Source organism: Mustela lutreola, chromosome 5, assembly GCF_030435805.1.
Source record: "Mustela lutreola isolate mMusLut2 chromosome 5, mMusLut2.pri, whole genome shotgun sequence".
In the NCBI taxonomy this organism is placed as follows: Eukaryota; Metazoa; Chordata; class Mammalia; order Carnivora; family Mustelidae; genus Mustela; species Mustela lutreola.
Window position 1 is genome coordinate 70,352,811 of NC_081294.1, and position 27,511 is coordinate 70,380,321.

General features: G+C 40.1%; 2 protein-coding genes and 1 long non-coding RNA gene across 4 annotated transcripts in view; 1 reads left to right on the forward strand and 2 right to left on the reverse strand.

Annotated features, from left to right (window-relative positions):
* The window catches only part of FNIP1 (folliculin interacting protein 1), a 156,880-nt gene extending 148,283 nt beyond the window's left edge, over nt 1-8,597 (reverse strand). For both annotated transcript variants that reach the window (XM_059174500.1, XM_059174499.1), the window contains exon 1: nt 8,404-8,597. In XM_059174500.1, the coding sequence (XP_059030483.1) occupies nt 8,404-8,495 (92 nt within the window). In that variant the 5' untranslated portion in view covers nt 8,496-8,597. The remainder of the gene's footprint in view (nt 1-8,403) is intronic.
* Nucleotides 8,598-8,825: 228 nt separating this feature from the next.
* LOC131832011 (uncharacterized) lies at nt 8,826-18,083 on the forward strand. The gene is made up of 4 exons (XR_009353893.1): nt 8,826-9,330; nt 10,713-10,838; nt 15,195-15,240; nt 16,976-18,083. It is a non-coding gene; the product is annotated as an uncharacterized LOC131832011 (long non-coding RNA).
* Nucleotides 18,084-18,816: 733 nt separating this feature from the next.
* MEIKIN (meiotic kinetochore factor) overlaps nt 18,817-27,511 on the reverse strand; it is a 94,929-nt gene continuing 86,234 nt past the window's right edge. Inside the window, exon 13 of the mRNA XM_059174502.1 lies at nt 18,817-19,041. Within this exon, the coding sequence (XP_059030485.1) occupies nt 19,010-19,041 (32 nt within the window). The 3' untranslated portion in view covers nt 18,817-19,009. The remainder of the gene's footprint in view (nt 19,042-27,511) is intronic.

Below are 27,511 nucleotides of genomic sequence, written 5' to 3' on the forward strand. Positions count from 1 at the left end.
ACTGGTCTTACATTTTGGGGGCTTGTTTCGATGGTGCAGGATCCAAGGGTTGGCACAAGGGAAAGATCCCTACTCGGGGAAAAGATTGCTCCTCCTTGCTCCTCAAGGAAAAGATTAAGATCCCTCCTGATTTGGGGTCACCGTACAGAGAATGCAGTTTTTGGCAAGAGTGTAGCCCTGCCTCTCCTCATCTCGGCATGGTCCTTTTATCCTTTGCTGAGGAGGCACTGTTCATGTAGTTTTCAGATCTTTTTCAGAGGAAATTATTCCAAATGTAGCTGCAGATGTGTTGTGTCCATGAGAAGAGGCAAGTTCAGGATCTTCCTATACCTCTATCTTAAACTGTCACTTTGATGTACAAGTTTTATAAACTGAAGCTGTATTTTTCAGTTACCTGTTTTCTTTCAATAAACACGGCTCTGAAAAACAAATCTAATACTACCGCTTAGACAAAGAAAAACAAACATATTAACAATAAAATATATTTGCATTTCTTACTGGAAAGTTAGACTCTTAAGGACCAAACACTGCTACCAAAGAGGATTAATATGTAATTACTTACAATTCTCAGCTTCCCACATTAATAAGAAAGATATGATCCCACAGGATTCTCTGTAAAGAATACTAAAACTTTCAGGGCACCTAGATGGCTCAGTCGGTTAAAGATCTGCCTTCAGCTCATGATCCCAGGGTCCTGGGACTGAGCCCCACATGGAGCTTCTTGCTCAGCAGGGAGCCTGCTTCTCACTCTCCCTGCCACCTGCCTGCCTGTGCTCTGACAAATAAATAAATAAAAGCTTAAAGCTTTATTAAAAGCTTACCATTTCTAATACAGCATTAAAATTAATGATACAATTTATGGAAAGGTGGTTTTTTTTTAAGTAACAAAAGACCTTGTAAATGCAGCAAATCTTTTTTTTTTTTTTTTTTTTTAGATTTTTTATTTATTTATTTGACAGAGAGAAATCACAAGTAGATGGAGAGGCAGGCAGAGAGAGAGAGAGAGAGGGAAGCAGGCTCCCTGCCGAGCAGAGAGCCCGATGCGGGACTCGATCCCAGGACCCTGAGATCATGACCTGAGCCGAAGGCAGCGGCTTAACCCACTGAGCCACCCAGGCGCCCCAATGCAGCAAATCTTTAAAAATGACATTGATAAAGCAAAATTTCTGAAATACAGTTCTTACAAATATTGACAATAGTAAAAAGCCAGCTTAAGAACTTCAGAAGCTTGGGGCCCCTGGGTGGTCCAGTTGGTTAAGCATCTGACTTGATTTCAGTACAAGTCACGATCTCAGGGTCAGGGGACTGAGACCCACAATGGGCTCTAGGCTCAACCTGGAGTGTGGTTGGGACTGTCTCTCCCCCCGCTGCCTCTGCCCCTCTCCCAACCTGCACTTAGCGCTTTCTCCCTCTCACTCACTCTCAAAGTAAACAGATAAACTCTTTAAGAAAGAAAAGAACTTCAGGGGCACTTAGGTGGCTCAGTCAGTTAAGGGTCTGCCTTGAGCTCAGGTCATGATCCCAGGGTCCTGGGATCAAGCCACATGGAGGGTTCCTAGCTCAGTGGGAAACCTGTTTCTCCCTATTCCTCTGCCTGCTGCTCCCCCACTTGTGTATGTTCTCACTCAAATAAATAAATCTTAAAAAAAAAAAAAAAAAAAAAAAACTTCAGAAGCTTGCTTAAAATGTGACATAAAATCAGATACTGAAAGTGAAAAAATAACACAGTACTAAAGACTTTCTCCTAGAAAAAAAAGCTGTAGCAGTGAAGCCATTTCTCACCTCTCATTTACTCCACATCTATCTTCATCTTTCTCACTTTCTCCCCCAAACATGCCCATCTCAAAAAAAAAAAAAAAGGTCACCAGTTATCTCCAACTCCACAGATCAATAGATACTTTTTTTCTGTTTGTCATCTCATAAGACCTGTCAGCAATCAGCATACAGAAAACAGTACATCACATTATCATTTTTTAAACACTTTCCCTTTGGAGCTGTCCTACCACCACACAACCCTGGCTTTCCCAATGTTTCTCTTGCCATTTTCTTCTCTGTAGACTTTCCTCTCCTACACCTGTACATTTTAAATTTCCTCAGAGCAAAGACCTGCTCTTTCCAATACATCTAGCTACAGATCTAGATGATCTCATCCATTCCCTTAGTCTTAATAGTGACCATATTCTATCTCCGGTCCCAATTCTCCTGTGAATCAACCTCTGGTGTGAACTCCACATTTACTTTATTACTGTCAATCTCTAAGCAGGTATCTCTCTCTAGCAAGTAAAACTAAAACAAATGTCCAAAAGAGAACTTTTGACTCTCTCCCTCTGCCCTTGAAATTATTTCATACGTCCATTCTATAAATATTTACTGAGCATATGTTCAAGCACTGTGCTGTATACTGGCACAACAATGTGTACTTGGGTAAGACAGATGGTAAGTTATAAAATAAGCTATGAAGAGTACAAAATGTGTGTGATAAAGAATAGAGAAGAAGGCTGCTACTTGTGATAGGCTAGTCAAGTCATACTTCCACAGTCTTATATTCTCTCCCTCAGAAAATCGCATCTATTTAGGGGTTCCAGTCCAAAACCTAGGTATCTGTTCCCCATAAACAATCCAAGAGGTCAATCTACTGGGTTCTAACTTCAAAATCTACCTTGAAGTTGACGAGAACTCAAGCAAAGAAGAGAGATATGGACAAATAATGACAACTGCAATAGATGTCACAGAAGGAAATACAAAACTATGGAAGAAAATATCAGTGAAACCTAACTCACTCTGGGAGAAATAAGAAAAGGTTTCCTGGAGGAAGGATACCTAGGTTAACTCCAGATGATCACTACAAAAAGCCAAACAAAAAAAGAACAGAAGACTATGCCAAGAAGAGGGAACAGCACAGCATGGAACATCACTGAATCTAAAACATGTTCAGGGCCATAACAGGGAGAAGGGATTAATACAAGGCCAAAAGAAAGCACAAGTTACCAAAGATTAAAGAGATCATGGCACAAGGGCACAGAAATCAACTTTAAAAGTCTCCTACTGGCCAAATATGAGACAATTTAACTATAATAGATTAAAACACAAGCTTTTGATGATACCAAAAAATGACAAAGTGAAAACCTTCACTAAACAACTCATTATAAATTATTCTGACACATTACAAAGGGAAACTATCAAACTTATATGCTACCTTTCCTGTACAGGTGGTAAGAGAAATTTCACCAAAACAGGTGGTAAGAGAAATTTCTTCTAGGAAATAAATGCAGGAGGAATTAAACAATCAGGGTATCACCATTTTATAACCCCTGATAAGATAATGGATTCAGAAAATAATCAACAAAAGATGCTAAAACAATTAGGGAAAGGGAAATCTTAAAATGTAAGAACAAGGCTGACAACACTATTCACCAAACTTAGCATCACTAAAGGGAAACCAACCAGACACCATGTAACTCTAATGGGTAGGAAATTCACAACAAACATCTATGAGATATTTTTATTTAAAAAAAAAAAAAAAAACCTGAATCTAATAAAATATCTACCAGCTTTCTAGATATAGAGGTAAGTTATAGCAGTGGTTCTCAAACTTTAGCATCAGAATAACCTAAAGGAGGCTTATTAAAACACAGAATGCTGGGTGCACTGAATTAGAGTAAACCATAAGGAAGCAAAGAGCCATATAATGAATGTGAGAAACCTTATAAGAAAAATAACCCAGTTTCAATAAGAAATCATATTTTAAAAGGTGGGGGAGGCTGTTATAGAAAAAAATTACTTAAGCAACATAACTGCAAATGTAATATGCAGACTCTAAAGATTCTTGAATTAACAGGGGCGCCTGTGGATAGTTGATGGGGTTAAGCATCTGAGTCTTGATTTCAACTCAGGTCATATCTCAGGGTCATGAGATGGAGACCCTATAGGGCTCCATGCCGGGCATGGAGCCTGCTTAAGATTCTCTCTCTCCCTCTGCTCCTTTCCCCTTCCCTCCTCCCCGACCTCCCTCTCCACCCCCCCCAAAAAAGATTCTAAGTCAAACAAATCCACTATAAAAAGAGATCTTGAAACAACTGAGAAAATATTAATATAATCTAAGAATAGATCATATTAAGGGAATTTTTGTTAAGCATAATAATAGAATGATGGCTCAGTTTTTAAAAACCTTACGTTAATTAGGGGGAAAAAAATCAAGGCTACAGACTGCAAAAGTCACACAATACGGGCCACTTTAAGGAGTTTGGGCCTAAACTGAATGGTTTTACACATAAGCATAGAATCATCATATTTACAACTTCTGGTTCCTGAATGTCATGTGCTAAGCACTGCATTAAGTACTTAACATGACTTATCTCTTTGAATCCTTAAAATAACTCTGTAATGCAGATATTAAATTCTATACCATTTTGCAGGCTGATCATAATCAGAATTTGCATTCTTTAAAGGATAAAGTGTTCAGAATACTTTGGAGCATGACAAGAGTGATGGAAAAAAGAACAATTAAGAGATTGTTACAACAATATAAGAATTTCTGGTAAAAGCAAATGCTCATGCATTACGAATAGAACAAAAATACAGCAATTTTTTAATAAAACATGAATTATGTTCTACAGACATTTAATTCTGAAACAAACTTCTTCACCAATTAGACATTTTTCAAAGAATTTTATTTTTGAAGCAATCATTTTGTATGTACATTTTATATGTATTTACTGGACTTACAGTTAATTCTTTCTTTCACTACAAAGTGGCCTGATGGAAAAAACGTCAAACAGTATGTTCTCCTAGAAACCACCTTCCTTCCCAAATCCTCAAAAATATGAAAGCAAGTTACTGTTTTAATTTTATAAATTACTGAAATAACATCCCTGTGATATCCTTCACACGCCTGTCAGCTCAAGAAGCTTAGATAAGACAAACACACAGAAATCAATACAGTAATGACCTTTTATAAAAGTGAAAACTGAAGGGAAAGGAGTGAACCCAGACCACCTTTTCCAATGGGGTGACCATGAAAGACTATTTCAAGGCTAAAGCTTCATTCATATCAAAAGTCTCTCCTATCTCAGAGCCCTACTGTGACTTATTACCACTGGGCCTTGTATGTTGCTAACTCTAGGAACAGACTCTTGGATGCTGAGCTATAGGTTAATTGCCAAAGGCTGTGTCCAAGTCAGATTCAACAACTTAAACTAAGTATACCAAAACAAAACCCAAAAAAGTTTCTAGAAAGGAAAGCATGGTATACTGGAATGAAATTTTAATCTACTCTAAAACCTGAGTTATATCATTTGTTATTAGGGAAATGCAAATTAAAACCACAATAAGGGGTGTGCCTGGGTAGCTCAGTGGGTTAAGCAATGGACTCTTGGTTTTGGCTTGGGTCCAGATCTTGGGTGTCATGAGATCAAGCCCCATATTGGGCTCTGCACTCAGGAAGGAATCTGCCTGGGATTCTCTCTCCCTCTCTGTCTGCCCCTCCCAGTTGTGCATGCTCTTTCCCTCCAAAATAAATAAATAAATCTTAAAAACACACACACAAGATCAACAAGATTCCACAACATCCACAAGAATGGCTATAATCAAGAAGTCTCAAAAATGGTCAACGTGGTAAACATTATTAGGTGTTTTTCACAATACAAAAAAATCTTAATTAAAAAAATAGACTAACGGATACCAGGTATTGGGGAAGACATGGAACAATCATAACCTTCACACACTGCTCATGATACAACTACTTCAGAAAAGTTGGGCAATTTTTTTGGAAGTATATACTTTGCATATGACCCAGTAATCCCACTCCTCGGTAACCATCCAAGAGAAATGAAAGCATATGTCTGCATAAAGATCTGCATACAAATGTTCACAGCAGCATTGTTCTTCACAGCCCAAATCTGAGAACAACCCAAAGATCTGTCAATAGGTAGTAAATGGATAAAGAAATTGTATTATACCCATACAATGGAATACTACTCAGCAATAAAACTAAAGAAACTGATAAGTGCAACTGAAATAAATCCCCAAAATCATCACTGATGATGATGAGTTAAAATAAGCCAGACAGAAAAGACTATAAACATGATCACATTTATAGGAAATTCTAGAAAAGTCAAAACTTCACTCATTAGAGCAGATCACTGACTGCCCTGAATGAGGATGGGTTAAGAACTGACTACAGAGGGTCATGAGGGAACTTCTGGGGGGATGGAGGTGTTCTAAAACTTCACTGGGGTGGTGTACGAAACTGTAAACATGTAACAAAATTCAAAGAACTGTGCACTTAGAATGGCTTAATTTTACTGTATGTTAATTATAGCTCAATGAAGTTGTTTAAAAAAATTACAAGGATGCCTAGGTGGCTCAATTCATTAAATACCTGCCTTCAGCTCGGGTCATGATCCCACGGTCCTGGGATCTAGTCCTGGACTGGGCTGCTTGTACAGCAGGAAGCCTGCTTCTCCCTCTGCCTGCCACTCCCCCTGCTTGTGTTCTCTCTCTCTCTCTCTCTAACAAATAAAATCTTAAAAAAAGAAAAAAATGACCTGGGTTACCTAGATCTTCAAGTTACCACCTGTGTGATGCTAACTAGTTTTCATTTTCTCACACGTCCACTTGCGCACATTTTATTTTTTTAAAGCAATCACTTCTAAATCATACTGCACTTACTGGGCTTATACATAATTCTTACTTCCACTGGAAAAAGGATCATATAGTTATCTACACTTTCTCTCTCTCACAAGGTTGTTGTGAAATATCACATGAGATAACTAATAAGAAAGTGCTTAGGCAACTCTAAAGTAGTGTTACACAACTATATAGTAGGCTTTACGTTTTTTAAAAATAGACATGAAAAATTTTTTTCATATGTATGACTTCAGACCCTTGGAAACTTGAGTACCCTAAAGTCAATCTTTGCCCAGAAATAGAAAGCCTAATCAAGTGTCACCTTTTTAATATCCTCAACCTGCTTTGTACTGACTCCTGATTTACTGAATGTCTCAACGCAGTATTATCCAGACTACACTTTCGTTTTTCAAGAGAAAATCAGTAAAGAAGTGTTTTTAAAAATTCATTTGATGAGTATGGCCTGACATTTATTTCCCAGTGGAAAAGACCCAAATCTAGAAAACTGTTTTATTAAACATTTTTCCAAGATGTTCACATCGTGATTTTTCCTCTAAAAGTTAGTTCTTTCCATTTAGTATTACAATTCTACACGTATTACTTACTGAGTGTTTAGTATTGTGACCTCCATTACCAAGAGAGGGTGAATAATTTTAAGGATATGAAAACCTGTTACCAGTGTGGTACAGTCATTTCAAACTTTGGCCTGTTGCAATTTTAACAGACTCTCATTTTTTCCTACTACTACTGAACAACTGGGCTCTTTGCTGTCCTACCAGGTTTGAGTGATATGTGACATTTAGCCTAGTTATACTTAACAAGTTTCCACACCGCAGCAAGTATGAAGTATGAAGGCTATGTGAAAGACATCATCTCTACTTCAAACGTGGTTTGGCAAACCACATGAATTCAATTTTACCTTGAATTCATGATTCTACTACATTGTCTTACAATTCCAGTTAAGTTTTTCTACCAGCAACAGGTACTGCAACCAAAAATTAATAAAGCCTTTACTACCACAAAATACTTCGCTATCGTTTTCAATTTTTAAAGACCCCTTTCTGGTAACAGTTGTAAGACGATGATTCCATGGTCAGTTCTAACGCCGTGCTTCCTCTGATTCGTTCCTGCTCGTCTAGTCAGTAGTAACCATAACCTCTTAGGTTTCACCTTTCTCCTTCGATAACAATTAAGACCGCTCGTTCCGGTAACTGCACACCTCCAATATTAGTTTCCAAGAAACTAGAAAGAACGGCACCTTGCCTACTCGTTCCTCCAGCCCTCTACCCTTAGAAGGTTGCACAAAACGGGCAGCTCTCCCCCACAACAGCAAGCAGGCTGGAATGAAGCACCCACAGAGCGACTGGCCTCGGGTAGGAGGGGATAACTTCTGGGCCCCGAGGACTGCGGCTGAGGTCCAGCCCAGCCCGCTCCCAACTCTACTCGCTGCCAGAAAGGAGTGTGGACCCTACGCTCAGGCCGCGGTGCTCGGTGGGGAAGGCACAGCCGCGTGTGGCAGCGGGGCAGGACGTAAACAAACCGGCCAGGAGGAGGGGGAAGGGGCAAGAGCTGGGCTGGGGGTGGTGGGCCGAAGAGGACCTCCCTCCAATCCCCAGCTCAGGTCCGCAGCTGCCCAGCCGCTCCCCAGCCGGGCCCAGGTTCCAATCCCGGCGCGGCGCGGCCGCGCGGGCAGGAATGCCAAAGGCCCCTGCACATCTGGAGCCCGGAGCCCACAAGGCCACCGGCTCGGCTCCCCCACACCCCGCAGCGCCCTACCTGAACGCGCAATCTGGGTCCCGCGCGTCCCGACCGGGCGCGCCTAGCCCGCTCCTCTTGCTGAAGAGCTTCTGGAACAGTGTTGGAGCCATGCTGACCACGGCCAAACCAGGGTCGCTCCTTAGGGCGCTCGCTAGGCCCCCGCTCCTAGAGCCGCCCCGCCACCCCCATGAGCGCCTCAGTCATATGACAGAAATTAGTCACTTCAAACGGCCACGGCGCGCGGGGCGGGGCGCGAGGCAAGGCCGGCGTTCATTGGCTGGCGGTGAGCCGCATCACGTGGCGCCGCACCGAGCGGGGAGCGGGGGGTAAGGCGGAGGCGTAGGGCGGAGTTCGCCCCCATAGGCTGACTAGTGGATTCCCTCACGTGGCAGCTCACGGGGCGTGGTGTGCAAGGAAAGGAGGGGAGGGGCGGGGAGTAGAGCTGCCTGGGGAAGAAGAGGGGGAACGCGCTCAGCTCGGGGTTGTTGTGCGTGACGTTGTCTGCTGCTCTCTGAGGCTACGGTGGGGTGGTGCGGGAACAACGCCCGGTACTTTGGAATGCAGAAAGCTTCCTCTTCCGGCAGCCACGACCGAGATGCTTAGAGCTCCAAGGCTGCCGACCCTCGCCTGCCATCCTTTCCTCAGCCTCCGAGGTTTCGCACCTCCGTCGCGCTTCTGGCCGGTCCAGCGGACCCCTGAGCAGAAAAGGCGCGCGACCTAGTCTGGACTTTGCGTGCGGGGGCCACTGGCCTGCCAGTGCAGGGCCGCGAGGGGTGTGGGCTCAGAGTTTGGCGGCGCGCGGCTGGTGGAGAGCCCTGCCCAAACACTCGCCACAGCTTTGACCTCCAGCAGGAAAGGCCTCGCCCAGGATCTTCGGGCGGGCAGCCGCCTTCAGCGTTTCTCACTACCCTAACGATAGGATTTAAGCTCTATCTGAACGCCTAGGTAGGTAGGGAGAGGGGAATTCCACGGTGGAAATATAAACAAATGGATTCGATATGAGAAAAAGCGCATTACAAGGGGGGGGGGGGGAGAACATTGCTCAAAAATGACCTTACACTCTTTTTAAACCCGGGACGCCAAATTTTATCAGGATTCAGATCAAAGTGGTCTTGCAAATTTTCAGCACCATTTATTAACCCACTCCCCTCCAGAATTGGAGTTTCATACTGTAGGATAAAATTCTCTGGTAAATATGGATGTCAAGAAATAACTGGTATGTGGTTTTAAGGATAGATTTTAAAAAAAAACTTTTCGAATATTTCATTTAATTAAGCAGACAAACAATGTATTTTCCTTGAGTGGCTACCAACTTCCACTAATTTGCAGCTAGAGTTTAAACTATAAAATAAGTGGCCATATATATGTATGTATTTATTTATTTATTTATTTGAGAGGAGAAAGAGCACCAGTAGGTAGGAAGGGCAAAGGGAGAGGGAGAAGCAGACTCCCTGCTGAGCTGGGAGCCCAATGAGGCTTAATCCTAGGACCCTGAGATCAGGACCTGAGCCACCCACATGCCTTAAGAAATTAATTTATTAATTCCACAAATGCTTAAGTGCCCTTGGTCCAGGTACTGGGGATCCAAAGTAAACACAAAGTCAAAGCTAACTTTCTATATAAGGAGATAATAAATAACTAAACAAGGTAATGAGAGCTAAGCAATGAAATGAGGGAGTGGGGAAGGTCTCTGTGAGAAGGTGACATTTGAGGTTCTCAGATTAAGATTCATTCATAACTTCACTAGTGGCACATTGCCCAAGCTCCAAAACTTACTGGGCAATACAGATTCAAAACAGCAGGAATATGCTCTGTGTAAAGATAATCCTCTGATTCTGACACCAAACAAGGAAAGATTTTTAATAAGGCAAAATGAATTATGTATACAGTTAACCTTTGGACAAGGTGGGGGCAAGGAGCCCCAACCCCTGCAACTCAAAAACCCAAGTATAACTTAGACTCCCCCAAAATTTAACTACTTAAAGCCTACAGTTGACCAGAAGCCTTATTGATAACATAAACAGTTAACACAAAGCATGTATTATATAAGCATGTATTACATAATGTTTTCTTATGACAAAGTAAGCTAGTGAAAAGAAAATAATAAAATCATAACGGAAATACATTTATAGTAACAAGCTGTAAAAATCTACATAGAATCTACACAGTTCAAACTATTTCCCACCCACCTACCCCCAAAAGATGTGAACATGAAATAAAATTTTTGTTAACAAAAAATGAAGTCAATGCAATTTTTAAAGTGAGAATATGCACATCCTATAAATCAATTAATCATTTGGGAATGTTTTATTTTGCCCTTATACTAGCAAGTTACACTAAATGATTTCAAGTGGAAACAATCTCAAGCCTGTATATACAGAACCCTTGACACTGAGAATTCATGGCTTGTTCATGGCTGGCACAGAGAAGAGTGTTTCCTTGTTCCCTCAGAAGTAAGTTTCTAAAAACAATAACCTTGTATGCTTTCATCTTGGGAAAAAGTTACTTCATGGGATAATTATAGATATTAATAGTAAGGGAAAGAACATTACTGCTTGCATAAGAGATACTTCGTTTTACTATTCTCTAATCATATAATAATTTCATTTCTATAGTTTCATTTAGCCTTATGTTTGAAAGGTACAGAAAAACTAGCTTTCATTCATCATATTTCCTTTATGTGGCAGGGTAATATTCAAATTACAGAATAAGAAAGCACTAATATGATACAAGTTTGTTATAAAAGAAGACAAGTTACTTAATTATGCAGACTACATTGAAAATAATTTCCAATAATATAAAAGACAAGGGCACTCTCTTCTGGTTACAGATACAGGGACAGGTGGCAATAAAATTGGAATATTGCTCTCTCAAACATATGCTAATAAGCATGCCTCAATTGTGTTAAATTTTCCTAAAACAAGTTAAGTTTTCACTGTCACAGAACAAGACATTCAGAATCTAGATCACTGCCTGAAGGACTCAGGGTACCTCATTGGTTTTTTGTTGCTATTGTTTTGTTTCGTTTAAGATTTTTAATTTATTTGTTCGAGAGAGAGAAAGAGTTTGTGCATGAGCAGGGGGAGGGGCAGACGGAGAGGGAGAAGCAGACTCCCTGCTGAGCATAGAGCCTGATGTGTAACTTGTTCTGGGGATACTGAGATCATGACCTGAGTTGAAGGCAGACACTTAACCAACTGAGCCACCCAGGCACTCCAGTATCTCAGTTTTAAAAACTCTTAAACCAATTGATGGTTTACTGCTATATGATAAAGGAATGGCAGTAGTTAGAGACACCAGAAAACCAAAACATTCATTTATTCAACCAAATATTTCTTGAGGTCTCTAAGGTCTGCTGTAGGAACTGAGGACATTGTGCTAAACACAGAAGTCCCTACTCTTGAGAACTTAGTTCTCAGTGGGAACAGGCAAAGTAAACAAGATGTTTGCAAGCTGTGCTAGGAGCTAGGAACAAAATAGTTGATATCAAGCATCTGGTGAAGGCCAGATTTACACAGGGTGGTCAGGACAGCCTTCTCAAAAGGTGTGGGATTTAAATTAAGGTCTTAACAATGAAAAGGAACCGGCAGTGGGAAGAAGGTGACAAAGAACATTCTGGCAAAGAGAAGAAATTACACAGGCTCTGAGGCAGGAATGGGTTTGACTTGTTTGAAGAAGAAAAAAGAGGCCAGAAGAGCTGAGTATACTCTGGGAAGATGAAGATGTTTGAGAGGCGGTTACAAAGACATAGGGAGTATTATGTACCACATTATGTAGGTACCTTATAAATCATGGCAAAGAGGTTAGATTAAATGTGATGGGAGCTATTGCAAGATTTTAAAACAGGAAAAGGACATGCTCCAATTAATGACTCTAGAAGATTACTCTGGCTGCTTTGAGGAGAACGTATTATAAAAGATTGAGAATGAAAGCAGAGAAAGTGTATAGGAGGCTACTGTGCGTTTTCAGTGAAAGTGGAAGATGACTAATGAGTATTCTGGAGATATAGCCAACAGGACTTCTGACAGAAGTGAGGGAAAGAAAAACAAAGGATTAGTTTCTAGATTTTTCCCTTAAGCAACTAAATGGAAGTCATTTTCCAATAGAATGACTAGGAAAAGCACAGGTTTGAAAAAGAAAATCAAGTGTAATAAGTTTGGATATATTGAGTTTGAATTGTCTTTTAGATATCCATGTAGAGATTCTGAGTAGAATATATGGGGAGAAGACAGGATTGGAAAGATAAATTTTGGAGGCATTTAAAATAATGGAATGGAGGGGCACCTGGGTGGCTCAGTGGGTTAAAGCCTCTGTCTTCAGCTCAGGTCATGATCCTGGAATCATGGTCAATGGGATCGAGCCCCGCATTGGGCTCTCTGCTTAGCAGGGAGCCTGCTTCCCCCACCCCCGCCTGTCTCTGTGCCTGCTTGTGATCTCTGTCTGTCAAATACATAAATAAAATTTTAAAATAATGGAATGGAGGAGTTCACCTAGGGAGAATGTATATGTGGAGAAGGGGGTCCAGGACTAAGATTCGATGAGGACAACACTTATAGGTCTTGAAGAAAAGGATCCAGCAAAGAATAAGGAGAAAAGAAAATATGTCCAAAAGGAGGAAAGGATCAACTGTGTTGGATGTCACTGAAAATTTAAGTGTCCATTAGATTTCTCAGCAGGGACATCTTGACAAGAGTAATTTCAGTGGACTCATGTGAGCAAAAACCTGAATGGAGTGTGTTCAAAAAAATAAAGAGTAGAAAGGAAGTGGTAAAGCAAATATAAGCCATTCCTCTGTTTTACTGAGATAGGGAGCAGAGAAATGAGGAGTGAGAGGAGATAGGGAGAAGGAATATTGTTTTTCTTTTTTCAAAACAGAAGATATTAGAGAATTTTGTATTCTAATGGAAACAATCAAAAGGAGATAATGGGGCACCTCAGTGGCTCGGTGGATTAAGTGTCAACTTTTTTTTTTTAAGATTTTATTTATTTATTTGACAGACAGAGATCACAAGTAGGCAGAGAGGCAGGCAGAGAGAGAGGGGGAAGCAGGCTCCCCGCTGAGCAGAGAGCCCGATGTGGGACTCGATCCCAGGACCCTGAGATCATGACCTGAGCCGAAGGCAGTGGCTTAACCCACTGAGCCACCCAGGCATCCCGAGTGTCAACTCTTGATTTCAGCTCAGCTCATAATCTCAGAGTTGTGAGATCAAGCTCCATGTGGGGGTCCATGCTCAGCAAGGAGTCTGCTTAAGATTTTTTCCCCCTCCTTCTCTCTCCCCCTCTGTTGCTCCCCCTACTTGTGCTCTCTCTCTCTAAAACAAATTAATTAATTATTTTTTTAAATCTTTTAAAAAAGAGAGAGATGGTGACATCAAGCACCTACTATGTTCTAGGTGCTCAGAGTACAATAACAAGACAGGTAGAGTTCTTGCCCTTAAGAAACCAACAAGTAAAAAAAAAAAAAAAAAAAAAAAAAGAAACCAACAAGTAAACAAAGAGTTATTGCATATTGTGATAAATGCTTTTAAGGAATCAAACTTTTACCTTCAGTATAAAATAAATTGGTTTGAAATTTTCAGAATTCTATTAGACGTATACAAAAGAAGTTCCTTTATATAATGACACATTTCTATGACAAACATTTTTTCAACAAATACTTTTCAGATACTTAATATATTTAATGTGTCTAGCAACTGTGCTAGAACCTGGAAATACACTAATAAACAAGATATAATTATTATACTTGAAGAACTTACAGTGTAGTAGGAAAAAAAAGAATTTGACAGGCAATTTTAGTTCACTGTGACAAATGCTATGAAGTGGCCAAGTGCAGCTGCCATGGGGATACAAAGAAAGACAATTAGCCTTCTGGAGGAATTAAGAAGAATTTTCTGAAGAAAGGAATGAATAGGGATTAAAAATAAAAATAGGAGAAGCTAAAGAAAGGAGGATGTGGGCAGGAGAGTTGTGTTTTGGGCAGATGGAAGAGCATGTGCAAGGCTAGAGGCATGATAAAATATAAAAATTCAGTGACCTATAATGTAATCTAGTGGTAATACTGAACTAGATTAAGAAAAATATGTAAAATAAATGTAAAAGATCATACTTTATTCAGAACACTTTGGAAAGCTACTGAGGGATTTTTTAGCAGAAAACATGATCAGATGAACATTTTAGAAAGTGCCTTCTGGATGCATTGTGGAAAATTAACTATAGGGTACCAAAATAAAGGTTGAGAATCTAGTGGTAAGACTGGTACACAAAACCAAGATAATGCTGGCATGAACTCAGAGAAAGGCCATAGGAATGGAGGGGAATAGAAAATACTAAGGGCTATTTAGGATTCAGGACTAAGTTCATGAATGACTGCCTGTGAGAAAAGAAGAGAAAGGGAGGAGTCATGGATGATATCCAAATTTCTGGCTCAACTTACATGGATGAATTAAGATATCTAACACTGAAACAGAAAATAGAATGGCTTAAAGGGAGAAAATAACTTCAGGTTGGGATATGCTGAATATAGGATACCATAAGAACCCATGGTGTAATGACTAACAAGCATTTGGATATAGAGATCTAGAGGTCTGGGCAGGTCTTAGTTGAGTTGACCAGTCAGGATGCTCTATGTTACACATGACAGAAAAACCAAACTAAACTAGCATAGTTTTAAAAAGAAACTAATTATCAGAACCAGACCTAACGTAGATGGAAAGTTCAGGTACAGATGCATCCAGGGACAGCAACAATGATCTCAAGAATCCAGTTTCTCTATCAAAGCTCTAATCTCTCTGTGTGAACTCCATTCCCAGGCCTCCATTTGTGGACGCAGGTGGCTGCCAGCAGTTTTCCTTTCAGGTAAAATCCATTCAGGTAAAAATCCAAGAGAATAAAGAAAATATCTATATCCCAGCAGTCCCAGGGGGAAAAAAACAAACAAACAAACAACTCTTGATTTTAATACCAGTAGAATTGTTAGGCCTTGGTCCCCCACCTAGTGATCCAATCATTGTGCCAGAGTTGGGAGAGCTATGCTAATCTATGTAAACCATTAATGGCCCACCCCTGGAACTAAGGATGGGATCAATCCCATCTAAGCCATATGCTTGAAATTCAAAACCCGGTCAGGATGGCGGTAGAGGGGAAATGAAACACAATAATGAACAAGTGTAGTTCTTTCACTCAAGAACCTTAGAGTCTAGGAAGAAAAAAACAGAATTTGACTGGAAATTAACTATAATTATTATTGTAATTATTATGATTACCATTATGATAAATACTATGAAAATGCTATGATGTGGGCAAGTACAGAATGTTGTGGGAATACAAGGAAAGACAACTAATCCTTTGGGAGACAGATGCAGAGATAATCACTACATATGTCCACTTACATGTATCCATGGCAGTTATAAAGATTTGGGGTCAACTGCACAGAGATGGTACTTGAAATCAGAGTTAGATGAGATTACCCGAGGAGATGAGGTAACATGAGAAGAAGCCCTAGAAGAGAACCCCAGGAAACACCAAAATTAAAGGCTGGACAAAGGAAAATGAGCCTTCAGAAGAAATGGAAGAGAAAGAGCTGGAGATTGGATGAAAGCCTGGAGAGTAATGTTTCTAAGAGATCATTCCTTACTAGAGGCTTTCAAGAATAGAGCACTATCATTAGCTGGGAGAGAGAGGTTGGGTAAGATTCAAACTGAAAAATATCCCTTAGATTAGCATCAGGGAGGTTGCTAGTAACTTTGAGGGGTGCAGTGTCAGTGGAGAACCAGAGCTGAACCCAGACTCTGTGTGTGTTGGGCTCAGGGGGAAGAGGAGGAAGGGTTGAGGAGTGAGGGACTGGTGCAAAAGTAGACAGCACTCTTTTTTAGGAAATCTGGGTGTAAAAGGGTGAAGCATGGGTATATAGAAGAACATATGGAGTCAAGGAAGGATTTAAGATGTAAGATGGGTCAATATTTTAAAATACAGTTTAGAAAGCAATATTATATTAGAAAAGGTTATAGATAACTTATCTGGAAAGTCTGGGTTTTATGCCTTTCATATAAACACAATATAAGATGAAGAGGCTATTCACAACTGAACAAACCATGATAAATTATACTTTGGAGAGGTGAAAAAACACTCCAGTTAAAATTTTTTAAATATGGGATACCTGGGTGGCTCAGTCAATCAAGCTGTGCTGCCTTCAGGTCAGGTCATGATCCCAGGGTCCTGGATCAAGTCCCACATTGGGCTCCTTGCTCAGTGGGGATCCTGCTTCTCTCTCTGCCTCTGCCTCCCACTCTGCCTGCTTGTGCTCTCTCTCTCTCTCTCTGACAAATAAATTAATTAATTAAAAAAAAATTTTTTTATTGTAAATGACATTACATCTGCCCCTTCATGCATTTTCAACTGTATTTGGGTACTTATGACCTGAGTTGTTTTTTTTTTTTTTTCATGAAGTATAATTTGAAAATTTTAAATGCTTAAAAATTATTATTAATCAGTTATATATTGAAGTAAAGAGACCAAGTCTTATTGTTAACTAGTTTTAGATCACAGACAACTTTGAAAATGTGATTAAAAACTATGGACACCCTCTCTCCAGAAGGGAAGAACTGTTTCTGATGCTCTTCTAGGGAGATTGACTGAAAGAATTCTGAGGCCTACCGACAGACAAGAAGTTAAGTGTATAACCTTCTTGTGGGATTTGCTAACAGTAATCCTCTTTGGACCACTCCTGCCTTCTAGATAACCATCAAGTTTATTCTACTTTCCTTCCTTTTAATCATAATAGAAGTCATACCCTCCCCCATTAAGGCTCTTGAATGCCAGTTGTAAATCCTTTTCCCCTCCCATTGTTCCCTATGCTCTAGCTGATAAAACAAAAAAACTGGGCTTAAAATACTTTTGCCTACAAATCCAGGCTCTGTCACTTTCCAAATCATGTCAGCCTCATCTAAGTATATAACTCTTTCTGAGCTAGCTCTATTTTCCGTATCAGCATTATGAAATAAGTGTTTATTTCCTCCAGCCCCACTAGGCCCACCCTAGGAATCAGGTGTCATTCTTTCTCACAGGAACCCACCACCTGATTAGAAACTACCAAGTAATTTGTCCTCTTGCTTTCCACTTGGATGATAAACTCCTTGAAAGTAGGGAGTAGGCCTTCTATTTCATTTCTTCTTCCCCACATTGCTTGTCACATTTCTGCTTTTATAACCATCCCAAGAGTTGCTTTATTGGTTGAGTACGGATTTAAAATCCAGATCTAAATTGGGTTTTAGCCTCCATCTTTCATGTTCTCTTCTACATTTCCTAACAACTTTCCTGTATTTCTCCTCCAGATGAGAGTGTGAAATAGAAATCACAAATAGCTTTGTTAGTGGCTTAAGGCCTTGTCAAATAATTCATAAGAATATCTTCAGGGGTGCCTGAAGCCTCTGCCTTCAGCTCAGGTCATGATCCCAGGCTCCTGGGATCAAGCCCGGCATCGGCATCATCATCATCATCATCATCATCATCATCATCATCATCACCACCACCAGCAGCACCATCACCACCACCACCACCAGCAGCAGCAGCAGCAGTACCACCACCACCACCACCACCACCACCACCACCACCACCACCACCACCACCGGGCTCTCTGCTCAGCAGGGAGCCTTCTCCACTCCCCCAGCCCCCCGACCCCCGCCTGCCTCTTGTGATCTCTGTCTGTCAAATAAATTTTTAAAAATCTTAAAAAAAAAAAAAAAAAGAGTATCTTCATGGAACTCCTTTTTAAAAATGAATGCTATATTTTACAAAATCTCAAATTAATTCATTGATTTTAGAATTTTCTTTCTTACTGAGCAGCTTTGAAAATCTGACTCTTACTTTTATGTATAATAACATTAGTAAACCATCAAGAGTTAAAATTTCAAAATTATAAGAGTTATATAATTGTACTATGTTCACTGACAACAGGACTGCTGTTTTTTAGGAAGAGCAGTGTAGAGACACCACCACAAATAATATCTCACATGAATAAACACATAAAATCTTACAGACAGTATTAGCTAAAGAAGGTTTGAGAATGAGGTAATACATCAAAAACTTAGTGTATGATTGATTGTACATATTATAAATTCCCTGCTTCAGCAAAGTTGAGTATAGAGTTTCTTTCAGTCAGACCTGGAATTAGGTCTCTCACTCATGTGGTTTCAATTAAGTTCTGTTAAAAATAGCTCGTAATATAAGCATTTTCATTTTTAGTACTTCAACTTTACTACTTTTAATCCTTATAGAGGACAAACTCTGGGGGAAAAAAAACAAAGGGAGTTACACAGTAGCCTGGTACTTTGCTCTTTATAAATAACTGAAATCATTTGTTTAGTGTACAGTCTTTTAATATAAGCTATTTGTTCTTATTTTACAATACAAATACATATATTTAAGAGACATATATAAGAGTGTTTCTTTACTGATTAAAAGTAAATTATAAGAATCTCAGTAGAATTTCATCACTAGGATATATCACATATAATTAGAGAATTTTGATTTTTGAATTATATATAATTTCAGACAGACATTCTGCTTTATGGACTTTGACTTCACATTCATGTATATCTTCAAAGTGGTGACAATTTAGCCATGGCTGCTACATTCTGCCATTTGTTTTTATTATAATATCTGGAGAAAAATATAAAACAATCGATTATTTCATATACATCATAAGAAGGTGACCAATAATTATTAATAACCAATTCTTGGGGGCAAAAACTCTTGACACAGGGCACCTGGGTGGCTCAGTGGGTTAAAGCTTCTGCCTTTGGCTCAGGTCATGATACCAGGACTCTGGGATCAAGCCCCACATCGGGCTCTCTGCTCAGCAGGGAGCCTGCTTCCACCTCTCTCTCTATCTGCCTGCCTCTCTGCCTACTTGTGATCTCTGTCAAATAAATAAATAAAATCTTTAAAAAAAAAGAAAGAAAGAAAGACAAGAATCAGTTTTTTTAAAAAAATACCCAACTTTTGTAGCAACATGGATGGGACTGGAAGAGATTATGCTGAGTGAAATAAGTCAAGCAGAGAGAGTCAATTATCATATGGTTTCACTTATTTGTGGAGCATAACAAATAGCATGGAAGACATGGGGAGCTAGAGAGGAGAAGGGAGTTGGGGGAAATTGGAAAGGGAGGTGAACCATGAGAGACTATGGACTCTGCAAAACAATCTGAGGGTTTTGAAGGGGTGGGGGGTGGGAGGTCTGGGTACCAGGTGGTGGGTATTATAGAGGGCACGGATTGCATGGAGCACTGGTGTGGTGCAAAAATAATGAATACTGTTATGCTGAAAATAAAAAATAAATTTAAAAAAAAACTTAAAAAAAAAAAAAAAACTCTTGACACCCAGCCAATCTAGTTTCATCCTGTCAAGTCTTAGGAAATAAATCCAGAAGCTATAAAAAATAATTTTAAAAAGGAATAGCTGGCTCATTCCTTCCTGGACAGGCTGAGGATACCTCTTTGGAGACAGAAAAAGACCTGCTCAATAATATTCCAATGGGAAGCCCAGCAAAGATGGCCTCTAACTCTAGCTGTGTAAACTGGAGGAGTTGATCCAGTTGATCCAGTTGATCCAGTTGTGCTTCTCATCCTCATCCGCATCCAACACCCATGAAGAAGCCCCTCACATTTTCCTACCCACCCTTCCTTCTACTACTCTTTGCTGTAGCTAAATCCAGGTTCTTTCCAGTACAGGATTCTGGGGATTTTCCTTCTACATCTGATACCAGGAGATCCCGAATGGAGCCAGTTTTACCTATTCTCACTGCCACTTTCACACTATGATATACATTAGCCCTGACCTTTATCAGTGATTCTCAAATTCTGTTGTACCTACATACAGGCCACATTTCATACCAATTAGATTAGAATCTCAGGACAAGGGATTCAAATATCCAGGAAAGTATGATATGTAGATAAGTTTGAACACCAGAGACCTCTATCTTCACTGTTCAAACTGTGGTCCATAGACCAGTAATTTCATCCTCATAGACCAGTAATTTCATCCTCATGTAAAAGTTCATTAGAAATATAGAATCTCGGGACGCCTGGGTGGCTCAGTTGGTTGAGCAGCTGCCTTCGGCTCAGGTCATGATCCCAGGGTCCTGGGATCGAGTCCCACATCAGGCTCCTTGCTCGGCGGGGAGCCTGCTTCTCCCTCTGCCTCTGCCTGCCTCTTTGTCTGCCTGTGCTCACTCGCTCTCTCTCCCTCTGTCTCTGGCAAATAAATAAATAAAATCTTAAAAAAAAAATTAAAAAAAAAAAGAAAAGAAATATAGAATCTTTTTTTTTTTTTAAAGATTTATTTATTTGACAGACAGATCACAAATAGCCAGAGAGATAGAGAGAGAGGAGGAAGCAGGCTCCCTGCTGAGCAGAGAACCCGATGTGGGGCTCGATCCCAGGACCCTGGGATCATGACCTGAGCCGTAAGCAGAGGCCTTAACCCACTGAGCCACCCAGGCGCCCCAGAAATATAGAATCTTGAGATGCCTGGGTGGCTCAGTAGATTAAGCATCTGACTTCAGCTCGGGTCATGATCCCAGCATTCTGGGATTGAGTCCCCACGTTGGGCTCTGTGACCAGTGAGGAGCCTGCTTCTTCCTCTGCCTGCTGTTCCCCCTGCTTGTATGCTCTCTCTAACAAATAAATAAAATCTTTAAAAAAAAAAAAGTAAAATCTTGGGCTCCATTCCAGATCTAATAAATCAAAATCTCTACTTTAACAAGATCTACAAGCAATTTGCCAGTACATTAAAATGTGCAAAGCACTGCCTGTTCTACCCTCTACTCCTCCCTGTTGTTTTCTTTACTGACCTCAGACACTATCTGCTCATTTATTAAATGCTTTGAAAACTGGGCCACAGTAATCAAGGCCATACCAATTTGTAGTAACTTCCCAAGTGGGTAATCAGCACACCCACTACCTAGTTTTACCTACCTTTAACCAGGCTTCATACATTTCCAAGGGCAGACAGCACCTATAACACATCATCTCTGAAACTTTACAATACTGGATACCTGGGAGTCATCCTAACTGTCCTTTTCTCTCAGCAACCTGTACCAGTACCTAATCAGTCACTAAGTCCTGGCAATTATGCCAGCACACATTTTTAGTTTAGACTGTTTCTCAAACCCCAGTAGTACTGAATCAGATCGCTAAACCAATGACCTGGGAATATGCATTATTTATAAATTATTTATAAATTACTTAGGTGCCTCTGAGCACCACATTTTGAGATACACTGGCTCAGATCCTCATTTTCTCAACTCTGTTCTTCAGGACTTTTGTAAAACTCCCACCCGATCCTTCTACTTCCCAGCTCACTTTTTTTCCAAGTCATTCCCACAAGACTGAACTAATTAAAAAGCAATTTGACCATGAAAGTAAAAAGTCAGTGTGACATAGGAGGCTTTCCACAATTTGTCCTCTGATTACTATTCAAGACTTAGTTCTCAGAGTTCACTTTGCACTCCAGCCAAACATAACTACTTTCAGTTGGTTAACTACCCAAGGATACATTAAGCCTCTGTGCTTCAATTTATGTGGCCTCTGCCTAGAAAGACTATGCTCAGAATGCTTCTGAGGGCTTCGAAACATCCTTCAAATCATCTCCCTATGTACCCCAACACAGTCCCACATACACCTCTATGAAAGCACCTATGTCTCCACTGGACTTGTATTACCTTATCGACTTCCTCTATGAGATTACAAATTTCATAAAGACAACTATATCTTTATTTCAATATTACTATTAACTAACTTCATCTAAATATAACATCCAGATTCAATAAATATTTGCTGGGTAAATGAACCAGTCAACGGCAGAACTTCATCTTTTTTTACATCAAATCAACAAGCTTAAAAATCTCCATTATGTCAAATTAGTTTGATTTCTTTTTCCCCAAGATATGGTATGGCACCTCTATATTTGTATTAGATTGGCGTGTCTGCGTCAAAAGCTACACACAATTATCTGCTATGTTCTTTTTTTTTTTTTAAAGATTTTATTTATTTGACAAAGAGATCACAAGCAGGCAGAGAGGCAGGCATAGAGAGAGGGGGAAGCAGGTTCCCTGCTGAGCAGAGAGCCTGATGCAGGGCTGGATCCCAGGACCCTGGGATCATGACCTGAGCCGAAGGCAGAGGCTTTAACCCACTGAGCCACCCAGGCACCCCTAACTGCTATATTCTTTATGTGAGAGGGCACAACCAAATTTATCATCAAATACAACAACCATACAATATATTTTAGGCTTTTGCAATTTAGTACAAACAAAGGAATAATTTCCAAAGGGAAAAAGAAAAACATAGTCTAGAGGAATTAACCTACTCTACAGAAATAAGTAATACTTATTGCATAATGAGTGATTATTATATTTCAGATACTTTACATAAATTATGTCTAATCCTTGCAATAACTCTCTGAGCTAAGTACTATCATTATGCCAATTTTACAGATAAGAGGTTAAAAGTCAGAGGATTTAAGAAATTTACTCATGTGACAGAACTAGGTTTTGAACTTAGGGAGGTCTTTTTTATTTTTTTAAGATTTTATTTATTTATTTGACAGAGATCAGAAGTAGGCAGAGAGGCAGTCAGAGAGAGAGCGGGGGAAGCAGGCTCCCTGCTGAGAAGAGAGCCTGATGCCATGCGGGCTCAATCCCAGGACCCTGAGATCATGACCAGAGCCAAAGGCAGAGGCTTAACCCACTGAGCCACCCAGGTGCCCCAAACTTAGGGATGTCTTATTCTTAAGTGATTTCTACTACCATCTCTAGGATACTCAAGTCCTTTTCCATCTCATTTGTCATATTTCCATGTGATACATCTGCATGCTCTTATCTAAAAACTCAAGCTTCTCAATAAAGATGTATACATATCTAGTTAAAGGCTTTTATTGTACTATAAGTGTAAGATATGAATCTATAACATCATTTATCATGTCTTCTAAAGATCAAAATTGAAGAGAAATTGTAAAACCTTACTATAAGGATAGCTTCAAGTTTTGTCTGATTTTCCAAAATGTATTGTTAGCTAGGAAGTCTTCCAAAGCAAAGCTAAAATATCCCCTCTTCGATTCCTGCAGTGCCTTATTCCAATTTTATCATGTTATAGAGAAGATTATGTGATCTGTCTCATCACTAGTCTGTAAGCACTAGAGGGCTAAGGCTGTACTCTTATCCCCAGCTAATACTGCAGTGTGCAATACATGCTTATTAGCCAAATTAAAGTAATATTAGACATCTATTGCTATAGCAAATAGCAATGATTTTCCAAGCATATTCTTGAGGGGAAAAAAAAACCTTTTTAAGTAGAATACAGAAGTCAGTACAAAGAGAAAGAGAAATATAAAACAAAGAGAAGCAAAATGTTTCTGTATGGAGGAACTGAGAAACTCAGAGCCCTATCTACTCTACCCTTCCCAATGCCTTATTTGACAGCTACCCAAACTATTGCAAATTATGAAAGTTAAGTTCTAATTCTGATTCTACCACTAATTAGCTGGTGTATTCAGACAAATCACTTATTGATCTGAGTAGGTCATTTTTATTATACGTAAAGTGAGCAAAATAGACTATATCATTAAATGCCTCTCAAATGTTAGTGCTTCTTGGAATCACTCTGAGAATTCTTCAAATTGTAGATCCCGGTGCTGTATCTCTAGAGAATACAAAATTTGCCAGGTCCGCAGTAATTCTGGTGTACGTGGTTAGAGGACTACACTTTGAGAAATCTTGGACTGGATATCTTCTAAGGCCTCTTTCTTTAGGCTGTCACCATTCTCAAACTTCTATTTACCCACACCACCTCATCTATCACATCTCCTTTGGACTTCTCTAGTGGTTTACTTTCACCACATTTTTTCTCTAATCAGCATTGTTAATGAACAAGTATCATAACAAACATGGGTCCTAGACCATCAAAAGTAAGCTTCATCTTACCGTCCTGATTAGATAACCGGCAAACTAGCTCAATGTTAAATGTCAGGACTAAAAATAGGCTGTTACATGTTTAAAAAAACATGATCACTAGTTAGCTTGGGGTTTTGCTATTTTTACTAAAGGAAAGGCAGAGGCAAGTGGCCAGAAGTTGAAGGGGGAATTACTTAAGTGAAGAGGCTGCCAAATGAGGTGAGAACCTACAAAGAAGCCAGGAGATGGCATAATCAGTTCAACATACATCAAGGGGTCTCTGAATTATATGAAAAATTTTAGTCTAAATATTCAGAACTTCCCAGACACATTTTAGTTTTGATTTGTTGCATACTTATACCCAGAACTGTGATGCTACATGTCATAGATTAATATGACTTGTCATAAAGATCAAATTAAGAGTTTTTCTATTTTAGAACTTTTTACCGAAATACAGCATACACACAGAGAAGTTTGCATATATGTACTGTAAAGTTTGATGGGTTTCACAGACTTACTATACCCATCTAACCAGCATTCAGATAATGAAACAGAACAAATACCACTAGTACCTAGTACTAGTATCTAGTACCTAGATAACTTCCTCTCATAATGCTTTCTAGTTAATAGCCCCTCCCTAATTAGTACATCCACTATGGTGATTTTCATCATAGATTAGTTTTGCCTAGTTTTGTATTAAATATAAGTAATGTTAGGGGAGGAGTCAAGATGGCGGAGAAGTAGCAAGCTGAGACTGCTTCAGCTAGCCGGAGATCAGCTAGATAGCTTATCTAAAGATTGCAAACACCTGAAAATCCATCGGCAGATTGAAGAGAAGAAGAACAGCAATTCTGGAAACAGAAAAACAACCACTTTCTGAAAGGTAGGACCGGCGGAGAAGTGAATCCAAAGCGACGGGAAGATAGACCCCGGGGGGAGGGGCCGGCTCCCGGCAAGCGGCGGAGCAACCGCGCACAAAATCAGGACTTTTAAAAGTCTGTTCCGCTGAGGGACATCGCTCCAGAGGCTAAACCGGGGCAAAGCCCACGCGGGGTCAGCGTGGCCTCAGGTCCCGCAGGGTCACAGAAGGATCGGGGGTGTCTGAGTGTCGCAGAGCTTGCGGGTATTGGAACGGGAAAGCCGGCTACAGAGACAGAGCCGACAGTAAGCTCGCAGCTCCGTGTTACCTTGAACCGGTCGCAGGCTCGGTGAGCTCGGAGCGCGGCCGGAGGTCAGGCAGACGGGAGTAACTGGGCGCTGTTCTCTGAGGGCGCACTGAGGAGTGGGGCCCTGGGCTCTCGGCTCCTCCGGGCCGGAGACCAGGAGGCCGCCATTTGTATTCCCGTCCTCTGGAACTCTCCGGAAAGCGCTCAGGGAACAAAAGCTCCTGAAAGCAAACCCGAGCGGATTACTCACCCCGGCCCCGGGTAAGGGCGGTGTAATTCCGCCTGGGGCAAAGACACTTGAGAATCACTACAACAGGCCCCTCCCCCAGAAGATCAACAAGAAATCCAGCCGAGACCAAGTTCACCTACCAAGGAGTGCGGTTTCAATACCAAGGAGAGCAGCAGAATTCCAGAGGAGGAGAAAGCCAAGCACGGAACTCATGGCTTTTTTCCTGTGATTTTTTTTAGTCTTGCAGTTAATTTAATTTTTTCTTTTTCCTTTTTCATTTTTTTTTTTTTTCTCGCCTTCGGGTAAAATTTTTTTTTTTTAACTGTTACCTTTTTCTTTTTTAACGATTTTTTACTAGTTTATCTAATATATATATATATTTTTTTTACATTTTTCTTAGGTGTTTTCTTTTTTTAAAAAAATTCTTTTCTTTTTTTTTTTTTTTTCTTTTTTCTTTCTTCCTTTTTGAACCTCTTTTTATCCCCTTTCTCCCCACTCACGATTTTGGATCTCTTCTAATTTGGCTAAAGCATATTTTCCTGGGGTTGTTGCCACCCTTTTAGTATTTTACTTGCCCCTTCATTTACTCTTATCTGGACAAAATGACAAGACGTAAAAATTCACCACAAAAAAAAGAACAAGAGGCAGTACCGAAGGCTAGGGACCTAATCAATACAGACATCGGTAATATGTCAGATCTAGAGTTCAGAATGACAATTCTCAAGGTTCTAGCCGGGCTCGAAAAAGGCATGGAAGATATTAGAGAAACCCTCTCGAGAGATATAAAAGCCCTTTCTGGAGAAATAAAAGAACTAAAATCTAACCAAGTTGAAATCAAAAAAGCTATTAATGAGGTGCAATCAAAAATGGAGGCTCTCACTGCTAGGATAAATGAGGCAGAAGAAAGAATTAGTGATATAGAAGACCAAATGACAGAGAATAAAGAAGCTGATCAAAAGAGGGACAAACAGCTACTGGACCACGAGGGGAGAATTCGAGAAATAAGTGACACCATAAGACGAAACAACATTAGAATAATTGGGATTCCAGAAGAAGAAGAAAGTGAGAGGGGAGCAGAAGGTATACTGGAGAGAATTATTGGGGAGAATTTCCCCAATATGGCAAAGGGAACGAGCATCAAAATTCAGGAGGTTCAGAGAATGCCCCTCAAAATCAATAAGAATAGGCCCACACCCCGTCACCTAATAGTAAAATTTACAAGTCTCAATGACAAAGAGAAAAACCTGAAAGCAGCCCGGGAAAAGAAGTCTGTAACATACAATGGTAAAAATATTAGATTGGCAGCTGACTTATCCACAGAGACCTGGCAGGCCAGAAAGAGCTGGCATGATATTTTCAGAGCACTAAACGAGAAAAACATGCAGCCAAGAATACTATATCCAGCTAGGCTATCATTGAAAATAGAAGGAGAGATTAAAAGCTTCCAGGACAAACAACAACTGAAAGAATTTGCAAATACCAAACCAGCTCTACAGGAAATATTGAAAGGGGTCCTCTAAGCAAAGAGAGAGCCTACAAGTGGTAGATCAGAAAGGAACAGAGACCATATACAGTAACAGTCACCTTACAGGCAATACAATGGCACTAAATTCATATCTCTCAATAGTTACCCTGAGTGTGAATGGGCTAAATGCCCCTGTCAAAAGACACAGGGTATCAGAATGGATAAAAAAACAAAACCCATCTATATGTTGCCTCCAAGAAACACATTTTAAGCCCGAAGACACCTCCAGATTTAAAGTGAGGGGGTGGAAAAGAATTTAC